Raw genomic sequence first — 27,570 nt, forward strand, 5'->3', positions numbered from 1 at the left:
TTTGTGTAGCCTACTCTGGACACGAACACACTGCAATCCTGCCTCAGCCTCCTGATTTCTGGGGTTACAGTCATGAGCCACAAATTTCAGCTTGATCCTTCTTTTCTCTACTATGCTCTCTCATTTGAGGGATGCACACGTATGCGTTAAAACATACATACATGACACATACATTGTTTTACTTTAAAATGTATTTTTTAAATACATTAAGTTAATTTTTTTAAATTTTTTTATTTTTATTTTGCAATACAATTCAGTTCTACATATCAGCCACGGATTCCCTTGTTCTCCCCCCTCCCGGCCCCCCCACCTTCCCCCCAGCCCAGCCCCCATTCCCACCTCCTCCAGGGCAAAGCTTTCCCCACAGACTGAGATCAACCTGGTAGACTCAGTCCAGGTAGGTCCAGTCCCCTCCTCCCAGGCCGAGCCAGGCGATCCTGCATAGGCCCCAGGTTTCAAACAGCCGACTCATGCAATGAGCACAGGACCCGGTCCCACTGCCTGGATGCCTCCCAAACAGATCAAGCCAATCAACTGTCTCATCCATTCCATTCAGAGGGCCTGATATAGTTGGTGACCCCTCAGCCATTGGTTCATAGTTCATGTGTTTCCATTCGTTCGGCTATTTGTCCCTGTGCTTTATCCAACCTTGGTATCAACAATTCTCGCTCATATAAACCCTCCTCATTCTCGCTAATTGAACTCCCAGAGATCCACCCGGGGCCTAGCCATGGATCTCTGCATCCAGATCCCTCAGTAGTTGGATGAGGTTTCTAGCATGACAGTTAGGGTGTTTGGTCATCCCATCACCAGAGTAAGTCAGTTCGGGCTGTCTCTTGACCATTGCCAGCAGTCTGTTGTGGGGGTATCTTTGTGGATTTCTGTGGGCCTCTCTAGCACTTTGCTTCTTCCTATTCTCATGTGGTCTTCATTTACCATTGTCTCCTATTCCTTGTTCTCCCTCTCTGTTGTTGATCCAGCTGGGATCTCCCACTCCCCCAAGCTCTCTTTCCCTCAATGCTTGCCCTTCACTACCCCGCTCATGTCCAGGCTGTTCATGTAGATCTCATTCCATTTCTCTGTCATTGGACGATCCCCGTGTCTTTCTTGGGGTCCTGTTTTCCAGGTAGCCTCCCTGGTGATGTGAGTAGCAGTTCAGTCATCCTTGTTCCACATCTAGTATCCTGCTATGAGTGAGTACATACCATGTTTGTCTTTCTGAGTCTGGGTTACCTCACTCAGGATGATTTTTTTCTAGATCCATCCATTTGCCTGCAAACCTCATGATATCATTATTTTTCTCTGCTGAGTAGTATTCCATTGTGTATATGTACCACATTTTGTTTATCCATTCTTCAGTTGAAGGGCATCTAGGTTGTTTCCATGTTCTGGCTATTACAAACAATGCTGATATGAACATAGCTGAACAAGTGCTCTTGTGGTGTGGTTGAGCATTCCTTGGGTATATGCCCAAGAGTGGTATAACTGGATCTTGGGGGAGATGGATTCCCAATTTTCTAAGAAAGCACCATATTGATTTCCAAAGTGGTTGTACAAGCTTGCATTCCCACCAGCAGTGGAGGAGAGTTCCCCTAGCTCCACATCCTCTCCAGCATAAGATGTCTTCAGTGATTTTGATCTTAGCCATTCTGACAGGTGTAAGGTGGTATCTCAGAGTTGTTTTGATTTGCATTTCCCTGATGATTAGGGATGTTGAGCAATTCCTTAAATGTCTTTCGGCCATTTGAGTTTCCTCTGTTGAGAATTCTCTGTTTAGTTCTATAGCCCATTTCTTAATTGGACTGTTGGGCATTTTGATGTCTAATTTCTTGAGTTCCTTATATATTCTGGATATCAGTCCTCTGTCAGATGTGGGGTTGGTGAAGATCTTTTCCCATTCTGTAGGCTGTCGCTTTGCCTTGTTGACCGTATCCTTTGCTCTACAAAAGCTTCTCAGTTTCAAGAGGTCCCATTGATTGATTATTTCTCTCAGTGTCTGTGCTACTGGTGTTCTATTTTGGAAGTGGTCTCCTATGCCAATGCGTTCAAGACTACTTCCTACTTTCTCTTCTAGCAGGTTCAGAGTAGCTGGATTTATGTTGAGGTCCTTGATCCACTTGAACTTAAGTTTTGTGCACGGTGATAGATATGGATCTATTTGCAGCCTTCTACATGTTGATATCCAGTTATGCCAGCACCATTTGTTGAAAATACTTTCTTTTTTTCATTGTGCACTTTTGGCTTCTTTGTCAAAAATTATATGTTCATAGGTGTGCAGATTAATGTCAGGGTCTTCAATTCGATTCCATTGGTCCACATGTCAGTTTTTATGCCAGTACCAAGCTGTTTTTATTACTGTAGCTCTATAGTAGAGCTTGAAGTCAGGGATCGTGATGCCTCCAGGGGTTGTGCTTTCCCTATTTGCAGATGACATGATCGTATACTTGAGCGACCCCAAAGATTCCACCAAGGAACTGATACAACTTATAAACACCTTCAGCAACATAGCAGGATACAAGATCAACTCAAAAAATTCAGTAGCCCTCCTATATACAATAAACAAAGAAGTGGAGAAGGAAATCAGAGATACATCACCCTTTACTATAGCCACAAATGACATAAAATACCTTGGGGTAACACTAACCAAGCAAGTGAAGGACCTATATGACAAGAACTTTAAGTCCCTGAAAAAAAGAAATTGAAGAAGATGTCAGAAAATGGAAAGATCTCCCATGCTCATGGATAAGCAGGACTAACATAGTAAAAATGGCAATCTTACCAAAAGCAATCTACAGATTCAATGCAATCCCCATCCAAATACCAACACAATTCTTCACAGACCTGGAAAGAATAATACTCAACTTCATATGGAAAAACAAAAAAAACAGGATAGCCAAAAGAATCCTGTACATTAAGTTAATTTAAATGTAATAAATGGAAAGAATTTGAATGCAATACATTACACAAGCCAAGGAAAATAAAACAAATGAAAACTGCAAGTCAAATTAAGAAGCATCATCGCCATGCTGCTTCAATCTCAGAGAGAAGGGAGAGGAAGGACTAAGATGGTGGACAATGGATCATGTGCAGTGGGAGACCCTTGGAAACAAAGTTCATAATGTTGGCGGAATGCAAGTAAGCTTGGAAGAAGTTAAGATGAGAATAATAGGAAGGGTGTGGAGGTAGAAAGGACAAGGAGCTGGCTGCCTAGCTGCCTTGATACTTGTGGATTACCAGCCCTAGCATCACAGATTGGGATTACCAGCCCTAGTATCACAGAAAAGATACCTTCTGCCAGCATGTCCACATTATAAAGAAAGGAGTTAGTATCCCCCCCCCAAACAGCTCTCATCTGCCTTTTGTGAATAGACAGCCCTTAGAATACTTCTGTGAGCCTCAGTTTTCTTCTCTTAAGATTTCTGAGTGTCGTGAATTATACAATGCACAATTAATACAGGGTCATGAAATATAACCACCGTAGCAGAAATTTCCCTTTAAAACAAATTCCATGAACAACAACAACAAAGAAATATTAGAGAGAGATCTAGAAACTCAAAGTGTGACAGATAAACCCAGATGATAATCAAGAGACACTCTGAGAAGGTGGTAGGCAGTGATGAAAGGAGACACAGAGAAAGAAAGAGAATTTAATCTATCCCTACTACAGTGATGGGTCAGCTGGAGAAATGTGTGCCGGGCTCCAGAAGCAGGAGAGTCTGTGAAATGCCCTAACAGCATTTGCCTTGCCAAGCAATTTTATTTTGTTCCCCATCGGGCTCATGAAATCTCTTTAGTGTGCAAAGAACAAGTATTGGAATGCTGTATTGGGGAGCCCCCACATCATGGAGATGACCTTTGGTTCCCCAACAGTTTTGAGATTTCCTGGAAAATAGCCACCATGTACAATGAGATGCCTCATTGTGGGATACATTGTTCCTTATAATGGGAAAGTGACATTGAGTCTAAAGTGTTAACGAGTTTCTTGAGAGAAAGACTTAAGGAACCACTCCAGGTTACTTACGTTAATAATCATCCTTAAGGATGTTTCACATGATATCTATTAATGCCCAAATCAAAATGAGTAACTAAGAATGGGGGAAAGTTTTTCAGCCAGCAGCATAGTAACCAATATGTGAGAAAGAAATAATTATATTTGGGGACCGTTGGTGTCCTTTGAGTTTTCTTGTTCCCAAACATAGGGCTGAAAGTTAAATATTTATGTTGGAGAAATTCATTGCTTCTCCACAGAGAAGAGAAGTCATCGTTACAGTCTTCAGTGAAATATGAGTCATGATTACTGAGATGTTCAGTATAGAATGGGAATTTTGTTTTGATTTTTACTTTGTGTAACATGTTTACCTAATCATTAAAGAAAGTTAATGTTATAAAACCGAAAATTGAGGGTGAAAGCTCATGAAAGATTTGGTTAGATTTCTTTCTGTATTTCTGTGTCTTCTCAAAATTAGCATCACGTCTTATATATTTTTCAAGATGCTGCCTTTATCTTAATTTTTAAAGAATTTTCTCAGTCTTTAATCTGCAAAAGCTTGATTTAATATCTCTTCATATGGTCATCTCATGATGAACTTAGCTAACCGTTCATTATTCAGTATCTTCTCGTCTGTCATTTATTTATTGTCATTTTCAGGAGGATGGGGTCTCAAGTAACCCAGGCTGGTTTCAAACTTACTATGTAGCCAAGGCTGGTCTTGATCTTCTACTTCTCCTAACTTCATCTCTTCAGTGCTGGGGTTACAGGCTTGTGCCACCACACCAAGTTTGTACAATGTGGGGAGTTAAACCTAAGGTTTTATTCATGCTAGAATAGCATTCAACCAACTGAGCTACATGTTGTCTTCAGTGAGTAAAAGTATATTCAAAGACTGTTTTCATGAGTCCTTACCTTTATTTGGCTCCTCCAAGGAGTCTGCTTATCTTTTCTTTGCTTCAAGGAAACTCATTTCAAAAAATATATATATTCCCTATAAACCAATTTTAAATGAGTTTCTTATTCATATCTGTGGTGGTTTGAATTAAAATGGCCCCCATAGGCTCATAGGGAGTGGCACTATTAGGTGGTGTGGCCTTGTTGGAGGAAGTCTGTCACTGGGGGTAGGCTTTGAAGTTTCATATGCTCAAGCCAAGTCCAGTGTCACTCTTCCTTCTTGCTACCTGCTGATCCAAATCCAGATGTAGAACTCTCAGCTACCTCTCCAGCACCATATCTGCCTGAATGCAGCCAGGCATCCTGACATGATGATAATGGACTGGACCTCTGAACTGTAAGCCAGCCCCAATTGAATATTTCCTTCTAAGAGTTGACATGATAATGGCATCAGTCGGCATGGTAATGACATCTGTTCACAGCAGTAGACACCCTAACTGAGACAATGTCTCATAGGGATGTGGCCTGCATTCCTTTCACTGTCTCTGAATGGTCTGTGAGAATTAGGCTGCTGGTCTAGCTTCAATGTGTAAATTAGCACCTTTAGGTGAAGAGGGTAAACTATATTTAATTAAAGTTGTTTTTCTTTTGACAAAGAGAAAAAAAAGTTCCCTTATTTTTTAAATTTTATTTTTAAAACTTTATTATAAAAACTGTTGCAAATTGAAAAATAATCACACACTGAAATTAAACAGACCCAAGGACTTATAACTCAATGAACTTCTATATAGTTAGAGTAGCCATTAGGAATGGAAGCTGAGGAGTTCAACATTGGATTTTATACTTTCACTATCAAATATATTGTTATACATTTACCTACCACCACAAATGAAAAATCTGTCACAGAATCAGAACTAGAAATGCAGCTAGCTGTATCTCCTGTTTCATAACTCATGTTCATTGCCAGCATTCAGCCCTTCCTTATCCACCAATACATTATCTTTCTTATTCTCTTTTTTATGTGTTATGTAAAACCCAAGTGTACATTTATTTGCATATATACATATATTATTGACTAGATTCTTCATATGAGGGAGAACATGCAGGGTTTTTTTTTCTTTGTGAGATTACATAACCTCAATTAATAGTATGCATTCTAAGTCCATCCACTTTCCTGTAAAGTTTCTGATTACATTTTTCTTTAGAGCTAAATAGTATTCCATTTTATAATATAGCAAATTTTCATTATCCATCTGTTTACAACTAGATTGAATCTAATTCTTTGCTATAACTCCATTTCCTTACTTTTTAAACATGTATTTTACATTTAACTTTTCAATAAATCTAGAATTTGTATTTTGGCAAAGATAGCTAACAATTTCTGTTTTATTATTCTTAGCCAATCCTCTTAGTAATTACTAAATAACCCATTTCTTTGTCATTAATTTTAGTATTTTAATAGCTATGTCTTGTTAACAAATAAGGAGTGTTTGAATGTTGTCCATCCTGTCTTATTGATCTACCTGCCATTTGCTCATCAATACTTTATCAATTAATTTTTATAGCTTTATAAAGATTTTTAATGAGTACAGGAAAGAGTCAAACAATGTTCCTTCTTTTTCAGAATAACACAGCATATGTAATTAATATATAACTAGATACATGTCTTTAATGCTTTTTTCTTTTTTTAATATTGTTTTCCCCGCTACTTATATTTTTATTTTACATACCAACCACAGATCCCCCTCTCATCTCTCCTCCCGCTCCCCTCAAGCTCACCTCCCATCCCCTCCTCCAAAAAGGTAAAGCCTCCCATGGGGAGTCAGAAAAGCCTGGTATATTCAGTTGAGGCAGGTCCAAGTCCCTCCTCTTGTGTCAAGGCTGTGCAAGGTGTCCGACCACAGGTAATCGGCTCCAAAAAGCCAGTTCATGCACCAGGGATAGATCCTATTCCCACTGCCAGGGAACCCTTAAACAGACCAAGCTACACAACTACTGTTTCACTTATGCAGAGGTCCTAGTCTAGTCCTATGCAGGCTCCATAACTGTTGGTCTAAAGTTCATGAATCCCCACTAGGTTGGTTCGGTTCTATCTGTAAGTTTCCCCATCATGATCTTGCTCATAGAACTTGCCCTTTGCTCATAGAATCCCTCTTCCCTCTCTTCGACTGGATTTCTGGAGCTCGGCCTAGTGCTTGGCTGTGGCTCTAGGCTCTGTGATGACAGGATATTCACCAATCTGATTACCAGGGTAGGCCAGCTCAGGCAGCCTAATGCTTTTTTTCTATAATTCATCATGATAATTGTGCATATTATTGGAGGAGAGTATAATGTTTAACTAAACATAAACTTAGTTCCATATTTCTTAAATGTTTTGGGAATGTTCCCTATAAACTTTGGAAATTATTCAAGTTGCTAAAGAATGTCTTGATGATACTGAATTCTAGTTTCATTGAAACCATATTCATTTAGGAAGGATGACAACTATCCTTCCTTCTTCTGAATCATGAGGAGCCTTTTGATCACTGTCTTACTGAGTTACCTTTCTGTTCTCCTTTAAAACTGTTTTATTCCCCAGCTGATTTTCACACGCATTACCAGTCATCCTATAACACACAAATTTACAACAAACCCATGTATTTTATATTGTCAGATCATTTTGCAACTTGCTCTGGCACCCAATTTATTTTAGTCAACTTTGCTATTTCTTGTCCTGTTTGAACTACTGTATAGCATTGCTGTGTATGATTGTAACAATTCGTTGTGCTGTTCTTACACATATTAGTATCAGGTTGTCCACAACATTTACTTTCCATCTTCTGTGCTATTTAATTTTAGGCACAGCTATACAAAATAGACTATTTAGTTGTTTTTTTTTTCAAACCCACAATAGAGTCTGCACATAACACAAATTGAGGCTGATCTATTTATAGTTTACTGATAACCAATAAAGATCTTCATCTTCCCACCTTATTTTATTTCCTAACTGTGTGATTTTTGTCCTTGTTCCTCCTCATGAATGAGCTTTCAAATATTCTAGTCTTAGTTGCGACAGAGTGGGAGTTCTCATTGCTTTAACTTATTTCCCACATTTGGCTGAGGTAATTTCACTTTCATAATGTTTTCCAAGGAATTACTCACAGATTCAATGAAGCCTCATTCATAAGAACATCTCTATAGTTCTTAAAATATATGGGATAAGATGAACCAGAAGGAGAAGGATTCTGTCTAAGGAAAGGTAGTTTAGACTTTTCTCTGAGAGTTCATCTGGCCCTATTGTATCGTGCCGCAGCCAATAGCCACACTCTTCCAGCTTCCAACTCCACCCCATTTTAAACTCTGTGTCTGGTCTTGGTGACCTCTTAACTCAATTGCTAGTTTGAGTCTGATTTTATTCTCTGGGATCTCAATTTTCTAAAGAAAACCTTGAATTTTCCCTCTTCATATTTTAAAAAAATATTTTATGTGTATGTGCACATGCCTAAGTATATGTATGTGTGCCACATGCATATAAGAAGCCCTCAGAAGTCAAAAGAGAACCTTTGATTTCTTGGAACTGGAGTGTTACACAGTGGTTGTGAGCCATCATATGGGTGCTGGAAACCAGAACCAAGTCCTCTGGGAGAACAGTAAGTGCTCTTAATCGCTAGACCATCTCTCTGACCCCTTTCCCTGTTATTCTTGGGAGACAGTAAATACACATATTAGTCAAAGACACAAATTTTGAAGCCAAGCGGCCTGATCACAAGTCTCAGCTCTGCCAACTTACTATAAGAAAGATCTTGACCTTGACCCAGTTGTCAAACATCTTCGGTTTCCTCACATGTAAAACAAGGGCAAGGAAGAAGCGTTGATGTGAATAAATGAGTGCTGATGTCTAAGGGTCTTTGCTGTGAGAAATTTTTATTATTTCTTCTCTTGGATGTTGAGAACATCTTCAAATCCAACTCAAGCCCCAAATAATGTCATCTGTGCCTGGCTACAATATTGACACCATCAGTGTCACACACTCACCAAGCGCAGCATCTTGGTGTTGTACTAGCCTAGTGTCACAAAAAGACAGATGTGGCCAATATCCATATATTTCATGCAAACCTCTTCAACCTTTCCATATTTGTGACCTTAAAAATTAGAGCACAGAATATGCCTCAGCAAATGGAGAACCTTCTCTTTCTGGTTCTGTCTACCCTTTGAAATTCATGGTTAGATGATCCTGGATGTTTCAAAAGAAGCAGATTTGTAGAATCACAGGGTATTAACCTAATGATGAAAGAGCATTTGCTTAATTTCCAAACAAAATATGGTCTAAAGAAATCTGGCTAGGATGATGAAAGCATTATATTGACTAAGTTCTATCTAATCCTTGATGTATTTTATAGTAAACCATTGTGCCTGGCATTTTTTCTTTTTTATTATTTAAAACAATTTTTAAATTTAAAATATATATATATATATTTTTTTTTTTTTTGGTTTTTCGAGACAGGGTTTCTCTGTGTAGCTTTGCGCCTTTCCTGGAACTCACTTGGTAGCCCAGGCTGGCCTCGAACTCACAGAGATCCGCCTGGCTCTGCCTCCCGAGTGCTGGGATTAAAGGCGTGCGCCACCACCGCCCGGCTAAAATATATTTTGATCATAGTCTTCTCCTTCTCCAAGTACTTCCAGATCCTCTCCTCCTTACCCACAAAATTTTTAAGTTCTCTTTCAAAAATCAAACAATATCTTTTTTTTTTAAACTCGAGTGTCAGTGGCCCTCCAGAGTGGTATCTACCCCACCTGTGTGATGAAATTATATTGGTGTAAAAGGAGTGTTTTTCCTTTTTATTTCTTGGTTTTATAATCATGTGCCAGTGTGAAACATTTATAACAGAAATAGGATGTTCTGCATTCTCAGAAATATGAGAAAAACCTACTGGTTGGAGGAAACCGGCATTTAAAACACCTTTGTTCTTGTTCCTTTAGAGACTGATGTTTGGAAGATGTCTCAGAAAGTAAGATGACATTCTTTAATAATTATTTGCATGTGATTTGTCTTGTGTATCTGTTATATCACTTGGTCCAGGGATGTGAACCACTGCCTCCCTTCCTGTTTTTCCTTTGCCACTTGACAACTGAGAAATCAATAATACCTTGAAAATTAGAGTACTGCTGTAGAAGTGATGCAGTTACTAAACTCAAGATCATTGGTCAGAAGATGGAAAAACAAAAGACAATCCCCCATACCTTGAGATTCTGCCACTTCCCAAACTCTCACTTTTCCACTGTGTTTCCTAGACAGGCAAGACGCATTGTGGTTGAAGATCCCATTCACATGTGCCAGCAATACAAAAATCTAGTTGTTACTAACTTCTTGATTGGAATTAATGTGTGTGTTATTAGAAAATTTTGGACATTTTTCATAATATATAAAGTTGAGTATGCTGATTAACTGACAGTCTTTCCTTTTACAACTTTTTTTTATTCTAAAAAGCACTTATCTATGGTTAAAAGAGCATATAATGAATCACACCAGAACCCCTGAATCACAGCATTGCTTCCTCATGGTCTCAGTTTCCTCATTTGATAATGAGGGAAAACAGAATATCAAAGCTTCATTTCACGTGGATAATTCTGTTATACTTTCATTTAACCGATTATACTGGTTCATAATTAGAAGGTTAAATAGAATTAAATAACTTATTTATAAGGTAATTATACTTCAATTTTTAGTATTTTATAATACAACTCATGCTAGCAGCAATGTGTGTAGAATAGGAGCCAGGGAAAGCAACAGGACTCATGTTGAATGTTTATTGATGGAGAATGTTACTCTAAGAAGGGAGAACCCCAGCCACACAGTCTACGGCCTAGCCTTCAATACCTTCAATAAGCCCATTCCTTGGCCATTTGCATCTTTTTGCCTAACTTTTAGATAACAAGGGAGTGTATCTGGGTCATCAAGTTTTTAGTAATTGCATTGTTTTTATTGCTAACTAAATTGGTACCACTGATATATCATCTGTCAAGAGATAATGGTGAAAGTAGGAAGGGAAGGAGCAGTTTACGTTCCTGGGGCAACTTAGACAATAGATACACAAGACAAGGTATAGGTCAATATTAGATATGAATGTCATTACCATACACAGATTCTTCAAAATGAATGAAATTTGTGACAATGGATGCTATTATGTAGAGAAGTCAGAAAAATGTGTCATCTAACTGTGAATTCATTGATTATTTTTATAATTAATTGGGCAACAATTGTAAACTGGTAATCACAATAAGCAAATTAGAAGTTGTATTCAATCTCCAAAATACACTTGTACTTCTTCTGGGATCATCTCAAAGGAATGAATGGACACTCTCCAAATGGCATCAAGTATTGCCTGGGCTGTAGTGGGTCTCACAAGTGCTATATCAGTTTTAGTTTACAGTAGGTGTATTCATGAAAGAGGATCTAGTTCTAAAAAATGGGGAGGAGGGGGCAGTAATGACTAGGACTTCTAGGTTTATGCTAGAAAAATAATTGATGAGAGACCCTCCATGCTCTTCTCTGTTCTGACTTGATGGTAGATTTAATGTCAAATGTTGCTGGTATCATGAAGTAGAAGGAGTCAAGACCTTGGCAAAAAAAAAAGAGCTATATGCCAACCTAGGCTCCACTTTGGAATTTCATTTGTATGAGACAAGCACTTGTTCTCTATGGTTAAGGACTTAGTGTTTACTAGTTACACTATATAAAGTAGTTGAGCTCTCAACACAACATTGTCTTAAGTTGCGTTTTGTATAAGCATTCACCTTAAATATATTTTTTAAAAACCCCATGTATTTCTCATTGAACTGTGAACTTCAAAACTGAAACTCATGGTGTATAGTCAAATAGAATAAGAATATTCTAAATATTCTCTAGATTTGATTGAATCACACTGAATTGGACTGAAATGAAATAAACTGTGTAAAATGGAAAGAAACTTCCAAGAAAGTAAGTCATCATTCCAGCTGCAGAGGTTACAAGAGGCTTGGGGAGGGTGGTATTTGAGCTGATACTTTAACAAACTGACTTTAGTTTAGATATAATGCGAGAGAGATATGTCTGGATAAACAAACAGTATGAGTATTTGAGTTTGGTGTGAGTAGAATGTGAGAGAACAGTGAGAATCAGTGACATATTAATTGTGCTCCTGTTGTGATCAGAGGAAAATCCCATGAGGAAGTGATTAAGAATGTATGTGATAAAGCAAAAACAATTATAAATGTCACAAGAGCATGGAGAGAAGATGTCCCCTGACAGACTAGGTTGGGATTTTGATCTTGTTTTGTCTTTGTAGAGCTGGGGCTCACACATGAGAGGTAAGCTACCTAACTCTACTCTCAGCCCTAAGAGTGAATTTTGAACAACAGGCAAAATAACCACTCTCCATAGGTGGTCAAAATCCTCTTTCAGAAACTTCCATGTTATTGTGCAATCAACAGAGAGCCGTTGAAGGGATATTGTGGAGAGACTTGAAGATGGCCAATGAGTTTGAAAATGAGTTGTATTGCGCATAGTTGGAGATCATTGGGGACTTTGGAAAAACAATGAAAGACATAAGCAGAATTTTGCTTTCAATGGGGAATCTTCAAAGTGGGGTAGGTGTGAAAGTGATAAAGGGGATCATAGGAAAAGCAAAGAGCCTAGTTACTAGGTAGTTATAATTTCCAATTGACATAATTATTCAATTACTGAGAGCCTATATTTAAGATCTGTTGTGTAGACAGTGTAATTGTATGGGACAGAAAAGCTTCTGAATATAGCAACAGTCATTATCTTAAGTTCATGGATACTGATGTGAGTAAATATAGAAAAAAATCCTGGCTCCTTCTACCTTATTCCTGGAAGTAAGTCTGCTGTTTCATGGCTGGAGATGGCTATTTGATATCCAGCTGTTCTACATTCTAATTTTCTAAAAGGAGAGAGATATAGAAACTCCTTTTAACATTTACTAGAAACTTAAAACATGTTCCTACTATCTCATTGGCCAGAATTTTGTCATTTGTCTCCACCAAATTTCAAAGCAAAAAGAAAAAAAAAAGGACATTCTTTATTCTGAGAAGTCTAGTGACTTACTAAAAATTTAGAGAAGGAAGGAATCAATATTGAGGGATGTGACACAGGCACAAAAGACAATTGTTCTCACAAGAAGTCCTGTAGAGTAGTAATATTCTCGTTAGTAACTTGCTGGAAATGTTGAAGAGAATTGGGACAAAAAAAATCCAGGTGAGGAAAATAAACATGAGTCATCCTCATTAAAACAGTAGAACATTCTAATCTTCCAGGTTCAGCTCTGCAGATAACTCAAGTTCTGCATTTTGTTACAATCTTGCTTATTTATGTGGTGGAATCCTAGTTTAGCTTGTCCAGACACGCTTTCCAGCTCACTGCCTTTACTATGTAGATGAGTGTGATGTCACCTGCTATGCATGGCAGGCTCAGCATGTTCTAAGTGGATCATAACCTGCACGAATGCCAAAGAGATGTTGGACAGGAAGAACATGTACAGATAAAATAATAATAATAATAATAATAATAATAATAATAATAATAACAACAACAACAGCAATTACATAAGGCTTGCAAATACCATAATGTTCCACCTGGGCTGACTGATTCCCGTGAGTCACTGTCTCTGCTTTCCCATTTGGCACTGGGTTTTCTCAGGCTTTGTTCTAGAAAGGGCACAGCCCTGATGCATGAACTTTGTGAACTCAACTATTTTCTCATTTCTAGGCTCAGGTACTATTCCTGAAGTTTCCTTAGCAACTATACATGGATTCATAAATGTCACAAATGTCCTCTGAAGCTCCTAAGCTCTCCTTTGGTCAGTCAGGGTTATGTCTTTCCTCCCACAGTTTGTTGGCTCAGATCATAGGTGGTGGAGATTTACGTCCCCAGCCCTCATGTTGGCATCAATATTTTAAAGGAAAATTCTAAAGCAGGAAGAACAAGGGAAATGATTCCAAAATTTGATGAAGTCAATTACGTGACTAGAGCAATATAATGACCCATAAGAAGGGAAAATTGGCCAATGGCAAAAGAGCTATTATGACACATTAAAAATAAGAATAGGTTAGCTACTGAAGAAGAGATGTTTGTAAAAGATGTGGGAAAGAAAATTATATCCATCCTCCTACAATTAGATGGATTAGAGACCATCATTTTGTCCATTTTCTTTTTTGTTCTACTAATGTTATTGTTTGAATTACACTGGTATTAAATTATAGGGATAGTCTATCATGAAAATTAACTCAGAAAATGGGGTAGTGGAGAAAGGCTGAAGTGTGGGTGTTCCTCTAAATCCTGTAGAACATCTCTAAGTGCTTTTGTATGTGTGTGTCTTTCTCTATCTCTCTTGAGTTTACAAAACAATTTTTATATGACATCAGCATGCCTATTATACCTATCATTGTGGTAAACAAAGCATAACATTTACTCTCGAAAAGGGTCTAATTCAGTTAGACCAACAGGCAAGTAGCACAAATTTAAAATAGTTAGAGTAATTAGATTGTTGCAACCATTAGACAGCTTAGAAGACATGCCAGATAACACAGTAAGAGATCCTGGAACAAAAAAAAAGGACAGAAGGTTACAAATGCGGGTTGCAAATAAAGTATGTATTTTAGCTAGTAAAAATGAATTAATACTAGTTCATTGATGTAATAAACATACCATAATAACATGAGATGGAAATAGTAGGGGAGGATTATTTATGAAATACATATTACATACATACTACAACCATAATTTTCTATAAATATAAAACTGTCGTAAAACAAAAGTGAATATACATACACAGAAAGACAGGAACTAAGAGAGAGATACAGAAGGAGATAAACACAAAAATCCAGAAATAGAAGAGAGAGAGAAACAAAAATAGACACAAGAGAGAAAGAAAAATAGATGCAAGAAATGATACTCTACAGTGACTTTTTCTCACTTTTACTTTTTCCCCTCATTCTTACTGGCATCTTTCTCTGACTCATTTTGTAGACTTTTTTTCTATACACAACCTCTAAACCTTGGACATCTCAGAGCTCCAGTCTGAGTGACATTTTGCACCCTGCATAGATTTTTTACATCCTTTTAGGTGACCTTATTGAAACTTGTGGCTTTAAATACCATCTGTGAGTCAAAGAACCATGGATGTGTGTCTCATCTTTTTAGAGCGCTCACTTCACTCCACAGCTGACTTGGTATCTTCCTATGAGTGTTCACTGCCTTCCTGAATAGAACACTCAATTTCACTTTATAATTAAAATCTGTGGCCCCCTGTTTCCTTGGTCACTGTAACAGCTATTAACATACACTCACCCAGACCAAAAAATAAATAAATAAAACAGATAAGTAACAGTCATCCTTCATCCACCTCATGAACAGATCATAGTCACTATTTCACCAACATCACCTATGTAGAAGTTGCCATTTTGCTAGCTCTACTCTATATCTTTAATTTCAGGTAGAATATTTCTTTTCATCTTCATGACTCACTCATACTTTGAACTTTGATGTTTATTAAATATAAACAAATAAATTTTAGAAGTCAGGCTTATAGCATGAATCTTAAAAGTTCTTATTAATAAAATCAATCCTGGAGCCAAGTATTGGGGTGAAGCTGGAAGATCAGATAGACAGAACAAGCCACAGCTAACCTCACCTGGCCAACTTCTCAGCTGGTCGTGTTTCCTCAAACTAGAAGCTTCTGTGTCCTCATCCCAATGGCTCTCAGTTGAACTGCTGCTTGAAAGCCTGAAGCTTAACCAGCTTAACCAGGCCAAATGCTTAACCAGCCAAAATGCTTCTAGTTTCTGGTCCTCATGTCTTATATACATTTCTGCTTTCTACCACCACTCCCTGGGATTAAAGGCTCGCTTTCTGGGATTAAAGACATGATGAGTCACCATGCCTGTCTGTATCCTTGAACACATGGATTTCTGCCTCTGGAATGCTAGGATTAAAGGCATGTGCTACCACTGCCTATCCTTTATGTTTAATATTGTGGCTGCTCTGTCTCTGACCTCAGATAAGTTTATTAGCATGCACAATATTTGGGGGAATACAATACTACACAGGCTAGTAATCATCCATGTTAGAGATTTCCTTGTTGATTTTCAACTCTAGTTACCTTTGGACCTGCTAACTGTTATCTCATGCAGTCTGTCCCACACTGACTCCCTTTTCCCTTATCCACCCAACACAAATATAATTTTGACATCATCTGGCTTGAGACTTACCCAGCATGCAAGGTGATTCTAGGTCATGCCTTTTCTCTCTGCTTGGAGCAGTTGCTTTGTCCCTCCCAGTAGCAACCTTTGATGCTCTGAGTGTTCTGTCTTTTTTTATGGTCAGAGGTGAGGTCTCTGAATGGGGAGAGGAAAAAAAATGAGTTTTATACTTGTCTTTCGAATTCAAGAAAAATAAGGAATGGTAAAAATGTAAACAGTCCAGATATGGCATGCCCCCCTTCACTTTTAAGTGAAACACACAGTGTGAAATAAAAGTGTGTTTGTTCTGGCTCTCATTTCCCCAGGCAGGGTGTCAGCTCCTGGTGCTTTTCCATCTGTCAAGGGGGTGTGGGCCTGTCAACCAATTTGAAAACACTTTTGTCTACATTCCCTCTGGTACAAATATAGGCATCACACCAACAAGTCTTCGGAGAGTCTAAAATCACCCAAGGATCATGCAGGTTGGATGCTAAGATTGCATAATGTACAGTTTTACTCAAGTATCTATTATGGATTCATCTAACTTTTACATGTAATGTGCCAATCTTTGCATCACTAATTGGACGCTAAAATCAGGTACATCGGTGTGCTTAAGAAAGTTATAATTTAATGTGAACGATTGACATAGAAGTAAATGAAATATTGAGTAAGGTATAATGCTAAAATGTAGAATAATGCATAATACTGGATGTACATAAAGGAGAGCGAGGTCTGCTGGGCAGTATAAAGGTGAAACTATAGAGCTTCCTAATGCTGTGACTCTTTAATACAGATCCTCCTATTGTGATGACCCCCAACCATAAAATTGTTTTTGTTGCTACTTCAAAACTATAATTTTGCCACTGTTGTGAATCATAATGTAAATATCTGATATGCAAGGTATCTAATTTGTGACCAAAAGGGGTCATGACCCACATGTTGAGAACCACTGTTCTAGAGGAAGGAAGTTATCCCTGCCAGTCCATAGCATACCCTGAAGTGTGCTAGAACAACTCAACTGTGGTGAGCTATGCCCTTCTCAGCATCCCTGATTCCCACATAGAAGGTAGAATGCCCATTATAAAGGAAACAGTGATGTGCTGGAAAATGGAACTTTGTATCATGCATATAATGTCAGAATGATTTTTTTTATTTCCAACACTGAGTATTGTCCTAGTCAATAGATACCATGACTTCTTAAGTAAACTCCTTGGATGAAGAAAAGAAGTTTCCTTGACAAACAACTGCTCATGGCTCATGCTATCACATTAAAACTAAGTAGTCATGGTAGCATGTGTTTTAAATGTCTCCCCTGTGTGTCTGGCTCCATCATTTCTCAACATGGACTTTCCAGGGCATTGTGACCTACTGATTTCCAGAGTGTAAAAACTCACTTCTACAGTGTGCATGATTAAGGCATGAGGGATATGTTTTGACTGATGATGGGGTTTTATTAACAGCTCCCTTCCCATGCTGAAAGCATTGTTCCTATTCTATTTTCCTGTGGACCATGTCTTTCCCTACATTGCCTATCCAGTGTTGACTTTGGTTCTTGAATATTGCCAAGAGTCCACTATAATTTCTACATGGAAGTATTTTCTGTTTTTTTCTTTTTTCTGAATCTAAGTCAACTTAGCTGCTTGAGTTATTTTACAGCTAACAAAAGAAAGGGATTGCAAGAGTTAATTGCAAAAGATTATGTGAAAACTTTGACATATGAAAATAGAATTATTTTTTCTACGGAGATGTGAGACTCCTTAGAGTCATCCAAAAACATGCTCTGTACATTTGTGCAGGGAATAGAAGAGGGTGAGGAAGGATTTCCAGGTTCCTTTTGTCTGGTGTCAAAAACACAGTATGGGATGATGATTCAGCCACTCTTATGGATCTTTTCCAAATTTGTTGTTTTATTCCAACAGAAACAAGGTGGGGACAATAACATATTGAGTATGGTACAGAGTCTGGTGACGAATTTCAGAAGTCTGGAAAATATTTAGTGTTGTACGTATATCCCTCAGTACATGTTAATCAAATGTCATATGCATTAGTTATAAATCCATAGTTTTCAGAATTGATTCTAATTTTCTTTTTTGAAGTGGCTTCTAAATATATAAATAAGGAATAAAAGCACATGACCAAAAAAAATCTTTCTAAGTTTAAAGCAAGTACCAGAAAACTATAGCCTGTGGTTTTGTTATTAGCACAGGGCCATGTGTATGTGTTTACGTATTACCTGCCCTGCTCTTGTACTACAGGGGCAAATTCAGCACTTGGGACAGAGCAAGCATGGTTTTCAAAGCCTAAAACATCCTTTCTGTGGCCTTTTATAGGAAAATTTGCTTTTTAAAAGTCTTTGTACCCCAATGTCCTCAATCTGTACAAAAAAGAATAATATCAGTGATCACCCCATCTCTGTTAAAATTCTGACATTCTAGATTTTCTTTTGAAACCCTATAAAGTTCAAACTGCCACTAAGAACAATAAATAAATAAATAAATAAATAAATAAATAAACAAACAAATAAACAAACAAACAACAAAATTGAAATATATTTTCCCTGACTGCGAATATCTCATCTGACTGTGGTAGCAGCTTTTATTGTCAGGACAACTTTTTTTTTTCCTTATTGAACACCTGGATGTGTCCCAGGGGTTGGTTGTGCATAAAGTGAAGAGATTGCGATTCCCAGGAAAAGAGAAGTGGAGAAGCCTGGAGGAGCCCAGGCTGCTCTCTGTTCACCTGTTTGCTCTGAGGAACCCTTAATCAGCCCTCCTCCACTCACTGGAAATCAGATGCAAACAAGATGACTGCCAGCATCTGGCAGGAGGCGTTAAATGGGAAACCTGCACCTCTCGAGGTGTTTCATCTAAAATAAACCCTTGTGGCAGGGAGCAGAACTTTAAATGAGGTGCCTTTTAAATGTGCACCCTGTCTTTCTAAATTGCCAACACTCAACATGAGTCTACATTCAACATCTGGGGCATTTAAAAGCGTGCAATACATATAAATTACATATCTTTGTTACCTATATGTAAATATGTAAAATATATTGTAATTGATAGGCATCCGATGAGCTCTACCCTAGATAAATGGTTTTTGAAGGGTAAATGTGGTCCTTCAAAATGCATATTAAATACAGCTTCTGAACCTACATAATGACTCCAGGGACAAAGGCACCTGCCTCTAAGTCTGTTTGATCTCTGGAACCCAAACGGTGGAAGAAGAGAACCAACTAGTATAAATAGTACTCTGAGCTCCATGATGCTCACATCATGCTTATTTTACATTACAGTATTTCTTACAGTCGGGCTGATGGATCTTTATTTAGTTGTGTGTGTGTTTGCGTGTGTGTGTTTGTGCACACGCGTGTGCGCATGCATGCATGCACGTATGTGCATCTTCAAGTGCATGTGCCCATGCACTTGTGGGTATGGGTAATTGTTCCTGTGCACCATGGCTTACATGCAGATATGAGAGGGCAGTGAGAGTTAGTTCCCTCCATCTTCCATGTGGGTTCCAGGAACGGAACTCAAGTCATTACGTTTGGTGGCAACTGCCTATACCTGCTAAACCATCTTACTACCCTACTATATCATTCTGTCTATTGGGTTGTGAGCCTTATCCTTTAATGTCTGAGCCATCTTCCTAGAGCTACTATATCTCCTTGGAGAATGGTTCCTTTAATCAATGTAAAGTGACGTTCATTATCTCTTCTGATTAATTTTTGTTTGAAGTCTACTTTCTTGGGTATTAGGATAGCTATACCTGCTTGCTTTCAAACTCCATTTACTTAGTGTGTTTTATTTTTCATCCTTTCCCCTTAAAGTTATCTTTGTCTTGGCCAACAAGGTGTGTTCTTACATTCAATGAACAGATGAAGCATGTGTCTTAGTCAGATCTGCTAGTCTCTGTCTTTTAATCAGAGAGTTGAGGCCATTGACATTCAACATTACTATTGAAAGGTCTGTATTAATCTCATCATTGCATTTTTGTAATATTTAATTCCTTCCTAATCTTCTGTTGTTGACTGTCTTAATTCATGTTTCCTTTGTCCTGGTAGACATGTTTATCTGTTTCTTCAGTATGTCATATTCTTTTCAGTCAATTAAAGAAATCCATAACTACTTTATTCTTCTGAGACAGGGTCTCTATGTTACTCATCAAGCCCCAGCTATTCTTTATCTCTGTCCCACACAGCACAAAGGGTATAGGAATGTGTGCACCCAGGTCCTGCTTTTTATGTGAATGCCACATCTGAACTCAGTTCCTCATGCTTACCTACTGAGCCGTAACTTCAACTCCTTATTAATAGGTTCAGTTTCAAAATTTCAGTTTGATTTTTTTATTCAATATTTCTCCCTCTTTACTGAATTTATCTTTTACATCCTGTGAGTTCATTAAAGAAATTTTTTCATGTTCTCATTGATTATTTTCAAAATTGTTAGAATCGTTTTTCTGAATGCTTTATCTGGGATTTCACCTAATTCACTCACATTATTACTGCAGAGCTGGTGTGTGTGTGTGTGTGTGTGTGTGTGTGTGTGTGTGTGTGCGTGTGTGTGTGTCTGTGTGTGTGTGTGTGTGTGTGTGTGTGTGTGTGTGTGTGTGTGTGTGTAGTTTTGTTTTGTTTTAGTTTGTTTTGTTTTGTTTTGGTTTGGTTTGGGTTTGGTTTTTTCGAGACAGGGTTTCTCTGTGTAGTTTTGGTGCCTGTCCTGGATCTCGCTCTGTAGAACAGGCTGACCTCAAACTCACAGAGATCCTCCTGGCTCTGCCTCCTGAGTGCTGGGAGTAAAGGCATGCACCACCACCACCACCCGGCATGTGTAGTTTTTCAGATGAGGTTTCCCTGTGTATCCCTGACTATTCTGTAACTCCCTCTGTAGATCACACTGGACTCAAACTCAGAGATCCAACTGTTTCTGCCTCTCTAGTGCTGGGATTAAAGTCATGTACCACCACACCCAACTGAATTGATCATTTTTTTTTTGTTTTTTTGGGTTTTTGTTTGTTTGTTTGTTTGTTTGTTTGAGACAGAGTTTCCCTGTGTAGCTTTGCACCTTTCCTGGGACTTACTTGGTAGCCCAGGCTGGCCTCGAACTCACACAGATCCTCCTGCCTCTGCCTCCCGAGTGCTGGGATTAAAGGCGTGCGCCACCACTGCCCGGCTTGAATTGATCATTTTTAGAGGAGTCTTTCTTCATTGATTTTTCATGTTTCTGTGTGTTTACATAGGACTCGAGTTTATTTGTTTATTGAAAATAAATTTCTTCTCTCATACAATACATCCCAACCACAGTTTCCCCTCCTTCCACTCCTTCCAGATCACCACCATCTCCTCTCTGCCCCAGATCTACCCCACCTCCATTTCCTCTTCAGGAAAGAGTAGGCCTCCAAGAGATGACAGCCAAACAAGACAAAACAAGATAGAATAAGATAAAAGCCCTCCTATTGAGGCTGGACAAGGCAACCCAATAGGAGGAAAAGAGGCCTAGGAGCACTGAGTCCTTGATTAGATTTTTTTTTAACTCACTGTATTCTTTCAATGAGAATATTTACGATGTTCTAGTGAGACTAGGTTGTGGGAGGAATGAGGTGTAGTTTCTCTTGATGGGTGTAGCTCAGTTGAGATTCACTCCAGTCTATGGATCAGATCAGACTTCTGCTTCATGGGACACTCCATTGAGTTCTGACTCCAAGACTCCCTTCTAGCCAGGGGGATTTTACTGGTCAGACCTCAGAATATAGTTCCCTGACACCTACCCTTAGTTGGCCAGGGTGGGTTAGGCAGGAAAGGGCCTTTGTCTCTAAAGTTGCTTAGCCACTCGCTCAGTGAATTTTTCATTTGACTTCTTAACACTGCTCCAGTTGAGTGCCAAGAAGAGGAGAGGCTGTTCCTGGCACCTATGTGGTATGTGGATCGCAAGATTCCTTTCTGGCTGCACTGAAATTCAGTGCAGTGATGAGTCCATCATTAACTACGATTTGGGTTCTCTTCTCCCATCCCCACCCTGCAAACACTTTTGTTGTCTGCCACATGGTTTTTGTTCCTCGCATCACTCCCCACTACCTCATTTTTCTTGCTAGATTGTACAGTGCTCAAAGTATAGTCCACATGTTCTGAGGCCCTCTCTGCGTCTTTAGCTGTCATCTCGGGCCTCTGTGGTGGCATTCTGTATAGAAGCTAAGCAGTCCCACTTCGTGCTGAGCCTCCAGACTGTTTTATTCTACTTTCTTTGTCTGTGCATGTATTTTATTTTCCCTTCCGCTCAAAGTTTAGTTCCTTTCTTTAGTCCCCCACCGCAGGGGATGACTGTTCTTCCACTATCCTCCCATTATTCCCTAAAGATTCTAGCTGCCTGAGTAAGGATGTGCATGGGTATTGGCTGCCATCCTCTCCCTTTGTAAGATGTGTCTCTTTCATCTATGTAGATAAAACATCGTCCTCTGCTTAGCATCCAATATAATACTTCACTCGAGCTCGTTTAGAAGACACAAATAATGTTATAAATAGTCCCATAGGTCAGAGACTGTCAACAGGGTGTCAACATTCCTAGAGAAATATTTTGGGAATTAATGAGGGCTCTTGAGAGTGTTATAATGAAAAAGGTGCAATTAGCTCCAACAAAGGGGGGGGGGTGGCATAGATGCTATGTGCTCTCTAGTACAGTAGACAGTTCCAAATAATGATAAATGATCCCATGTCCCAGCAGACATTCAAGTGAGTGGGAAACGTTATATTTTTCTGAACCCACAAGCTCCACTCTGCATGTGAACATGACTTTTACTAACCCTCGGTTTTTTTGGGTTTTTTTTGGTTTTTTTTTTTTTTAAGAATACAAATGCCCATAAATAAAGAGAAGGTGTGTCTTCGTTATTTTGGAGAATCACCTTTGTCAGTCAGGCCATGATGCTGAAACCTCCTACACAACACTTCGACAATATTTGTACCTGCTTCAATCCAGCATCCAATTTCTTCACTTTATGTTCCAGTGCATCATGCCCAACTGTATACATGTTGAAACATACAGTATTTTATTTTAAATTGTGTTCCTTGTATTTTTTTATGGAATTACAATTGCAATTAAACTGTTACATTCATTGTGTTAATTTTCTTTTTTTTAATTTTATGTGTATAAATTAACTGCCACCACTTTCCTTTTTATGTAAAAAATAATAAGAGGAAATATTTCAGGGTTCTTGAGCCAAATGACTTCTCTTGCAGCTTTTTAGACATGGTACTGCCAAAGAAAGGAACTGGTGGGTAAAGTGTAAGCAAAATGAACATAGTGAGCCAAAAAGATTTGTGAACATTGAAGTTTAAATTTTATATAATTTTTACATCACAAGTTATTGCTATGGTTTGGTGTTTTTTTTCATGCACTTAAAAGTACAAAAACATTCTTGGCTCTTGATCCCTGTACATGTCTTCCTGGTCAGAGCTAGTCTGCTGATCTATGCTTTATAGCGTGTTATATACAAGCTTTTACGGACTGAAACAGTATTATGATCAATTGTATTTCTTTAATTCCTTGATTATGATATAGTTAAAGTTTTATGTTGAACTTTTAAAATGTGTGCAAATACTCTAATAGAAAGTTGGGGGTACTATACTAGATTGGGGATCACATCAGTACCTCAGGCAACCCTCCTCAGAGAAGTTTCTTCTTGCAGTAGATGGGAAATAAAACAGAGGCACACAGCTGGATAATGTGCAGAGAGTGGAAGGCTTTGGAGCACTTGGTCCTAAAGAAGGTTCTTCCTCAAATCCCTCCCCTCAAAGCTCAGGGATCTATGAGGAAGAGGAGGTGGAAATATTTAAAAGCCAGAAGTTATGATGACCCCAAGGAGTCAACAGTGTCTTCTGCATACAACAGGACTGATGCACACATGAATTGACAAGAGACATGCAGAAGTCTTGCACAGTTTTAAGGCAGATGGAGTCCCAGCCCTGAGAGGATGAAGTGGACACAGGATCCCACCCCTAAAAGAAACTGTTTGCTATTGATACCTGTTGGCAAATGGAAAATCAGTTTTCTCAAATGGAGTGCCCCTGGGGATATCCACCACACTCCATGACAGGCCCTGTGGTCATAATTTGCCAACACAAAATTAACTCCGTGCTTTTGTTTTTGTTTATTGTGAACTATTTTTTGTTGTTGTTGTTTGTTTGTTTGTTTGCAAGTATATCAGTCCTGTTGTATTCCAAAGACACTGTTTCCTTGGAGTCATTGGTAACTTCTGGCTCTTACAATCTTTCCATCTCCTCTTCATCATAGATCCCTAAACTTTGAGGGGAGGGATTTGATGAAGACATCTAATTTAGGACTGAGTGCTCCAAGTCTTTCACTCTCTGAACATTATCCAGTTCTCTTTCTCTCTCTCTCTGTCTCTCTGTCTCTGTCTCTCTCTGTCTCTCTCTCTGTCTCTTTGTCTCTCTCTCTCTCATTCTCTCTCTCTCTCTGTGTATGTCTGTCTCTCTCTCTCTTCCTCTCTCTCTGTCTCTCACTCTCTGTCTCTCTCTCTGTGTATGTCTGTCTGTCTCTCTCTCTTCCTCTCTTCCTCTCTCTCTCTCTCTCTCTCTCTCTCTCTCTCGTTCTCTCTCTGTGTGTATGTCTCTCTGTCTGTCTGTCTGTCTGTCTGTCTCTCTGTGTGTGTGTGTGTGTGTGTGTGTGTGTGTGTGTTTGGTCTTGTTTTTGTTGCTTTTGCTTTTGCTTTCTCTTTTTTATGTTTGTTTATGACAGAGATAGAGAACATAAAGTTGAGTGGGTAGGGAGGTGGGAAGAATCTCAGAAGATCTGAGAGAGGGACAAAGACATCAAAATATATACTACAAAACAATTCTTGTTGATATATATAGCATATATATTGCAGCTCGAGGCTTGAGAGATGACTTGGTGGTTAAGAGTGCTTACGGTTTTCCCAGAGTATGCGAGTTCAGTTCCCAGCACATACATCAGGTATCTCACATCCACCTATAACTCTAGCTTCACGGGCTCTGATGCCCTCTTCTGGCTTCTGTGGTCAAACACATAGGTGTCATACATTCATACAGAAAGATATAAATTAAAAATAAATTTGTAGAGTATCTTGGTAAAAAAGATATATAAAACACAAATTGTTGAGTCTACCTCATGGATCCTCATTTAAATGATGAAACATATCCAAGACAATCCCTATCAATAGGCTCTCAGTGTAAACAAAGAAGGCTATAGATTTTATTTACATTCTCAATAGTTTTGATATGATAAAGCACTTGTGAGTTTTGATAAGACTGAGAAATTCCTGTCTGAGATAAGGAAAACTTTCCTGAATTATCTCTAATGCAAAGCTGGTAGATTAAGTTCAAGTCCAATTACTTTCAAGCTGGTGAAAATGCACGTCTTTTCCAGGCCTACAGGATGAGCAGGGTCTGGATTGAGCTGCATTTAGTAAAATATTAAAGTTTGGGTTTGATCTGTTTTGATAGGTTATATTATCTGTGAATTATATTTAATCAGCACCCAGCTAAGTGTTACAAAATGTTCAAAAAAAGAAAAAAAAAGTCATTAGTCTTGACTGCATTATGTATCCTCTATATTCATGCCATGAATTACTAAGTCTTTGGAATCTCCTCTTGCTCCTGTGGCAGTGACCCATCAATGTACTGAGGAAGAAAAGGAAGGCGTAGATACCATGCAGTTCCAATGCTCATAGAACGAAACACCAAAATGCTTTCTGAATTCTAACCCAACTTTCTCTAGCTCAGAGGTATGGTCTTTGTCCACCCACTTAGTGATTTCTCGATCTGTTTTCTGGAGCTGCTCATGTCTTCAGGAACTTCGAGTACAAAGGAAACATCTGGAGTCTGTAACACATGGGAATTCAGAGTGCCAGAAAACCCACTGCATGTTGCTGCCTCCACTCCCTAGACTTGTGCCGAGACACTTGTAGCTGATGCCATTCCAGACCTTCCAATCAATTCTTTGTCCCTCTTCGGTGTGTTTCTAAAGTCCTGAACCCCACTGTCAGTTTCAGGTTGGACTTCTCTTTCATTTGTCTTCTGTCAATAACTATCCTTCAACCGTGGTGCTGCCAGCTGCAAGGTTCCAGTCTCATAGGCAGAGAAAAACATTATAAGTGCTTCCAGAACCCAGAGGGATTTAGCAAGTCCCTTGTCTACACAAATCCTTGTTTTCAAGCCCGGTGTCCTGTGCCTATCTTTTGTAACACTGAATGATGCATCTCAAAGCTGGGATTTTGAAAAGGGAGGTTGAATAAAACTAAGACAATAAATAAAGCCTTAATGTTTGGTTTAGTCAAAACAAATTACAAGTTTGGTTGCATCTGAGTCTTCTTCAGTATGACTGACAACTGAAAAATGAATGCAGTTTAATAAAAACAGGACACAGTTGTACATACTCTTTGAGATTTGTATGCACATGAGTCCAACAAGTGGTGTAGGGGGTTGGGAGGTGTGCATCTGTGTCTGTATGTGTGTAGAAGTCAAGAAAGTAAGCCAATACATAATCACTATCTCTTTACTGCCATAAAAAAAAATCCAAATACCTTGAGAGTTTGTCCAAAGGTTCTAGCAGAAAAGCACAGCTACTCCGTATACCTTTGAACTAAGAATACAGGTCCTCCTGTGTTTGGGAGAGGTCATCCTCTTCAACTGAGTGTGCAGCTTTAGGAAACACTCATACTGAGTTTGGGGGATTTTTGTTGTTATTATTTTTCTTGTTGATTTTTTTTGAGAGAGAGAACGTGAAGTTGGAGGATGGCATAGAGGATCTGGAAGGAGTTGGGGAAGAGGAAAGAAGATGATCAAAATATATTGTTTGAAAAAACCTTTCAATAAAAAATTTTAAATATCCAAATAACTGTAAAAAAAAAACTATGACAAGAAATTTACATGCTAATGGTGCATTTGAAGGAAAAAAAGGGAGGATTCTTAAGGACTGTGGCTTTGAAGTAGTAAAAGGTGATGTCATGGATAGTTACTATTTTTGCTTTGCAGCTGGAACATGGCTCCTGTGCTGCATCTTAATCTACCCTCTTGTTGTTTCTCCTTTAGCTCAACAGAATTCACCAAAAATCCATGAAGGCTGGTGGGCATACAAGGAGGTGGTCCAGGGAAGCTTTGTTCCAGGTAAATACACATCTATTTTTATCACTTTGCTCCTCAAATATTTTTAAGGAGATAGAAATACTCAACACCCCATTCATCAGTTTATCACACACTACTCCTCATACCCTTATGTATTAGTAAAATGATAATTTAAAAAAAAAAACAGAATTTGGATGAACACCAGTGTTATTTCTACGATGTCACATTGGCTACATGGCCTGAAATGTATGGTAAAAGTAAAAAGAGTCTATAACTCAAGTATTGGAAGAGTATTACATTAAGGGAAGGCTTATTTTGTGAGCAGCAACATATACATAATATATTGTTTTTCTGTGTAAGCCTGTAATCCTCAATAGGCATCTCC

At 38.6% G+C, this 27,570-nt stretch overlaps 1 protein-coding gene across 1 annotated transcript in view; it reads left to right on the forward strand.

Moving 5' to 3' along the window:
* Positions 1-27,570, forward strand: part of Ca10 (carbonic anhydrase 10) — a 513,556-nt gene that overhangs the window by 64,490 nt on the left and 421,496 nt on the right. Inside the window, exon 2 of the mRNA XM_059269621.1 lies at positions 27,153-27,227. Coding sequence (XP_059125604.1) covers positions 27,153-27,227 — 75 coding nt within the window. The remainder of the gene's footprint in view (positions 1-27,152; positions 27,228-27,570) is intronic.

This window comes from Peromyscus eremicus, chromosome 8a (genome assembly GCF_949786415.1).
Source record: "Peromyscus eremicus chromosome 8a, PerEre_H2_v1, whole genome shotgun sequence".
NCBI lineage: Eukaryota > Metazoa > Chordata > Mammalia > Rodentia > Cricetidae > Peromyscus > Peromyscus eremicus.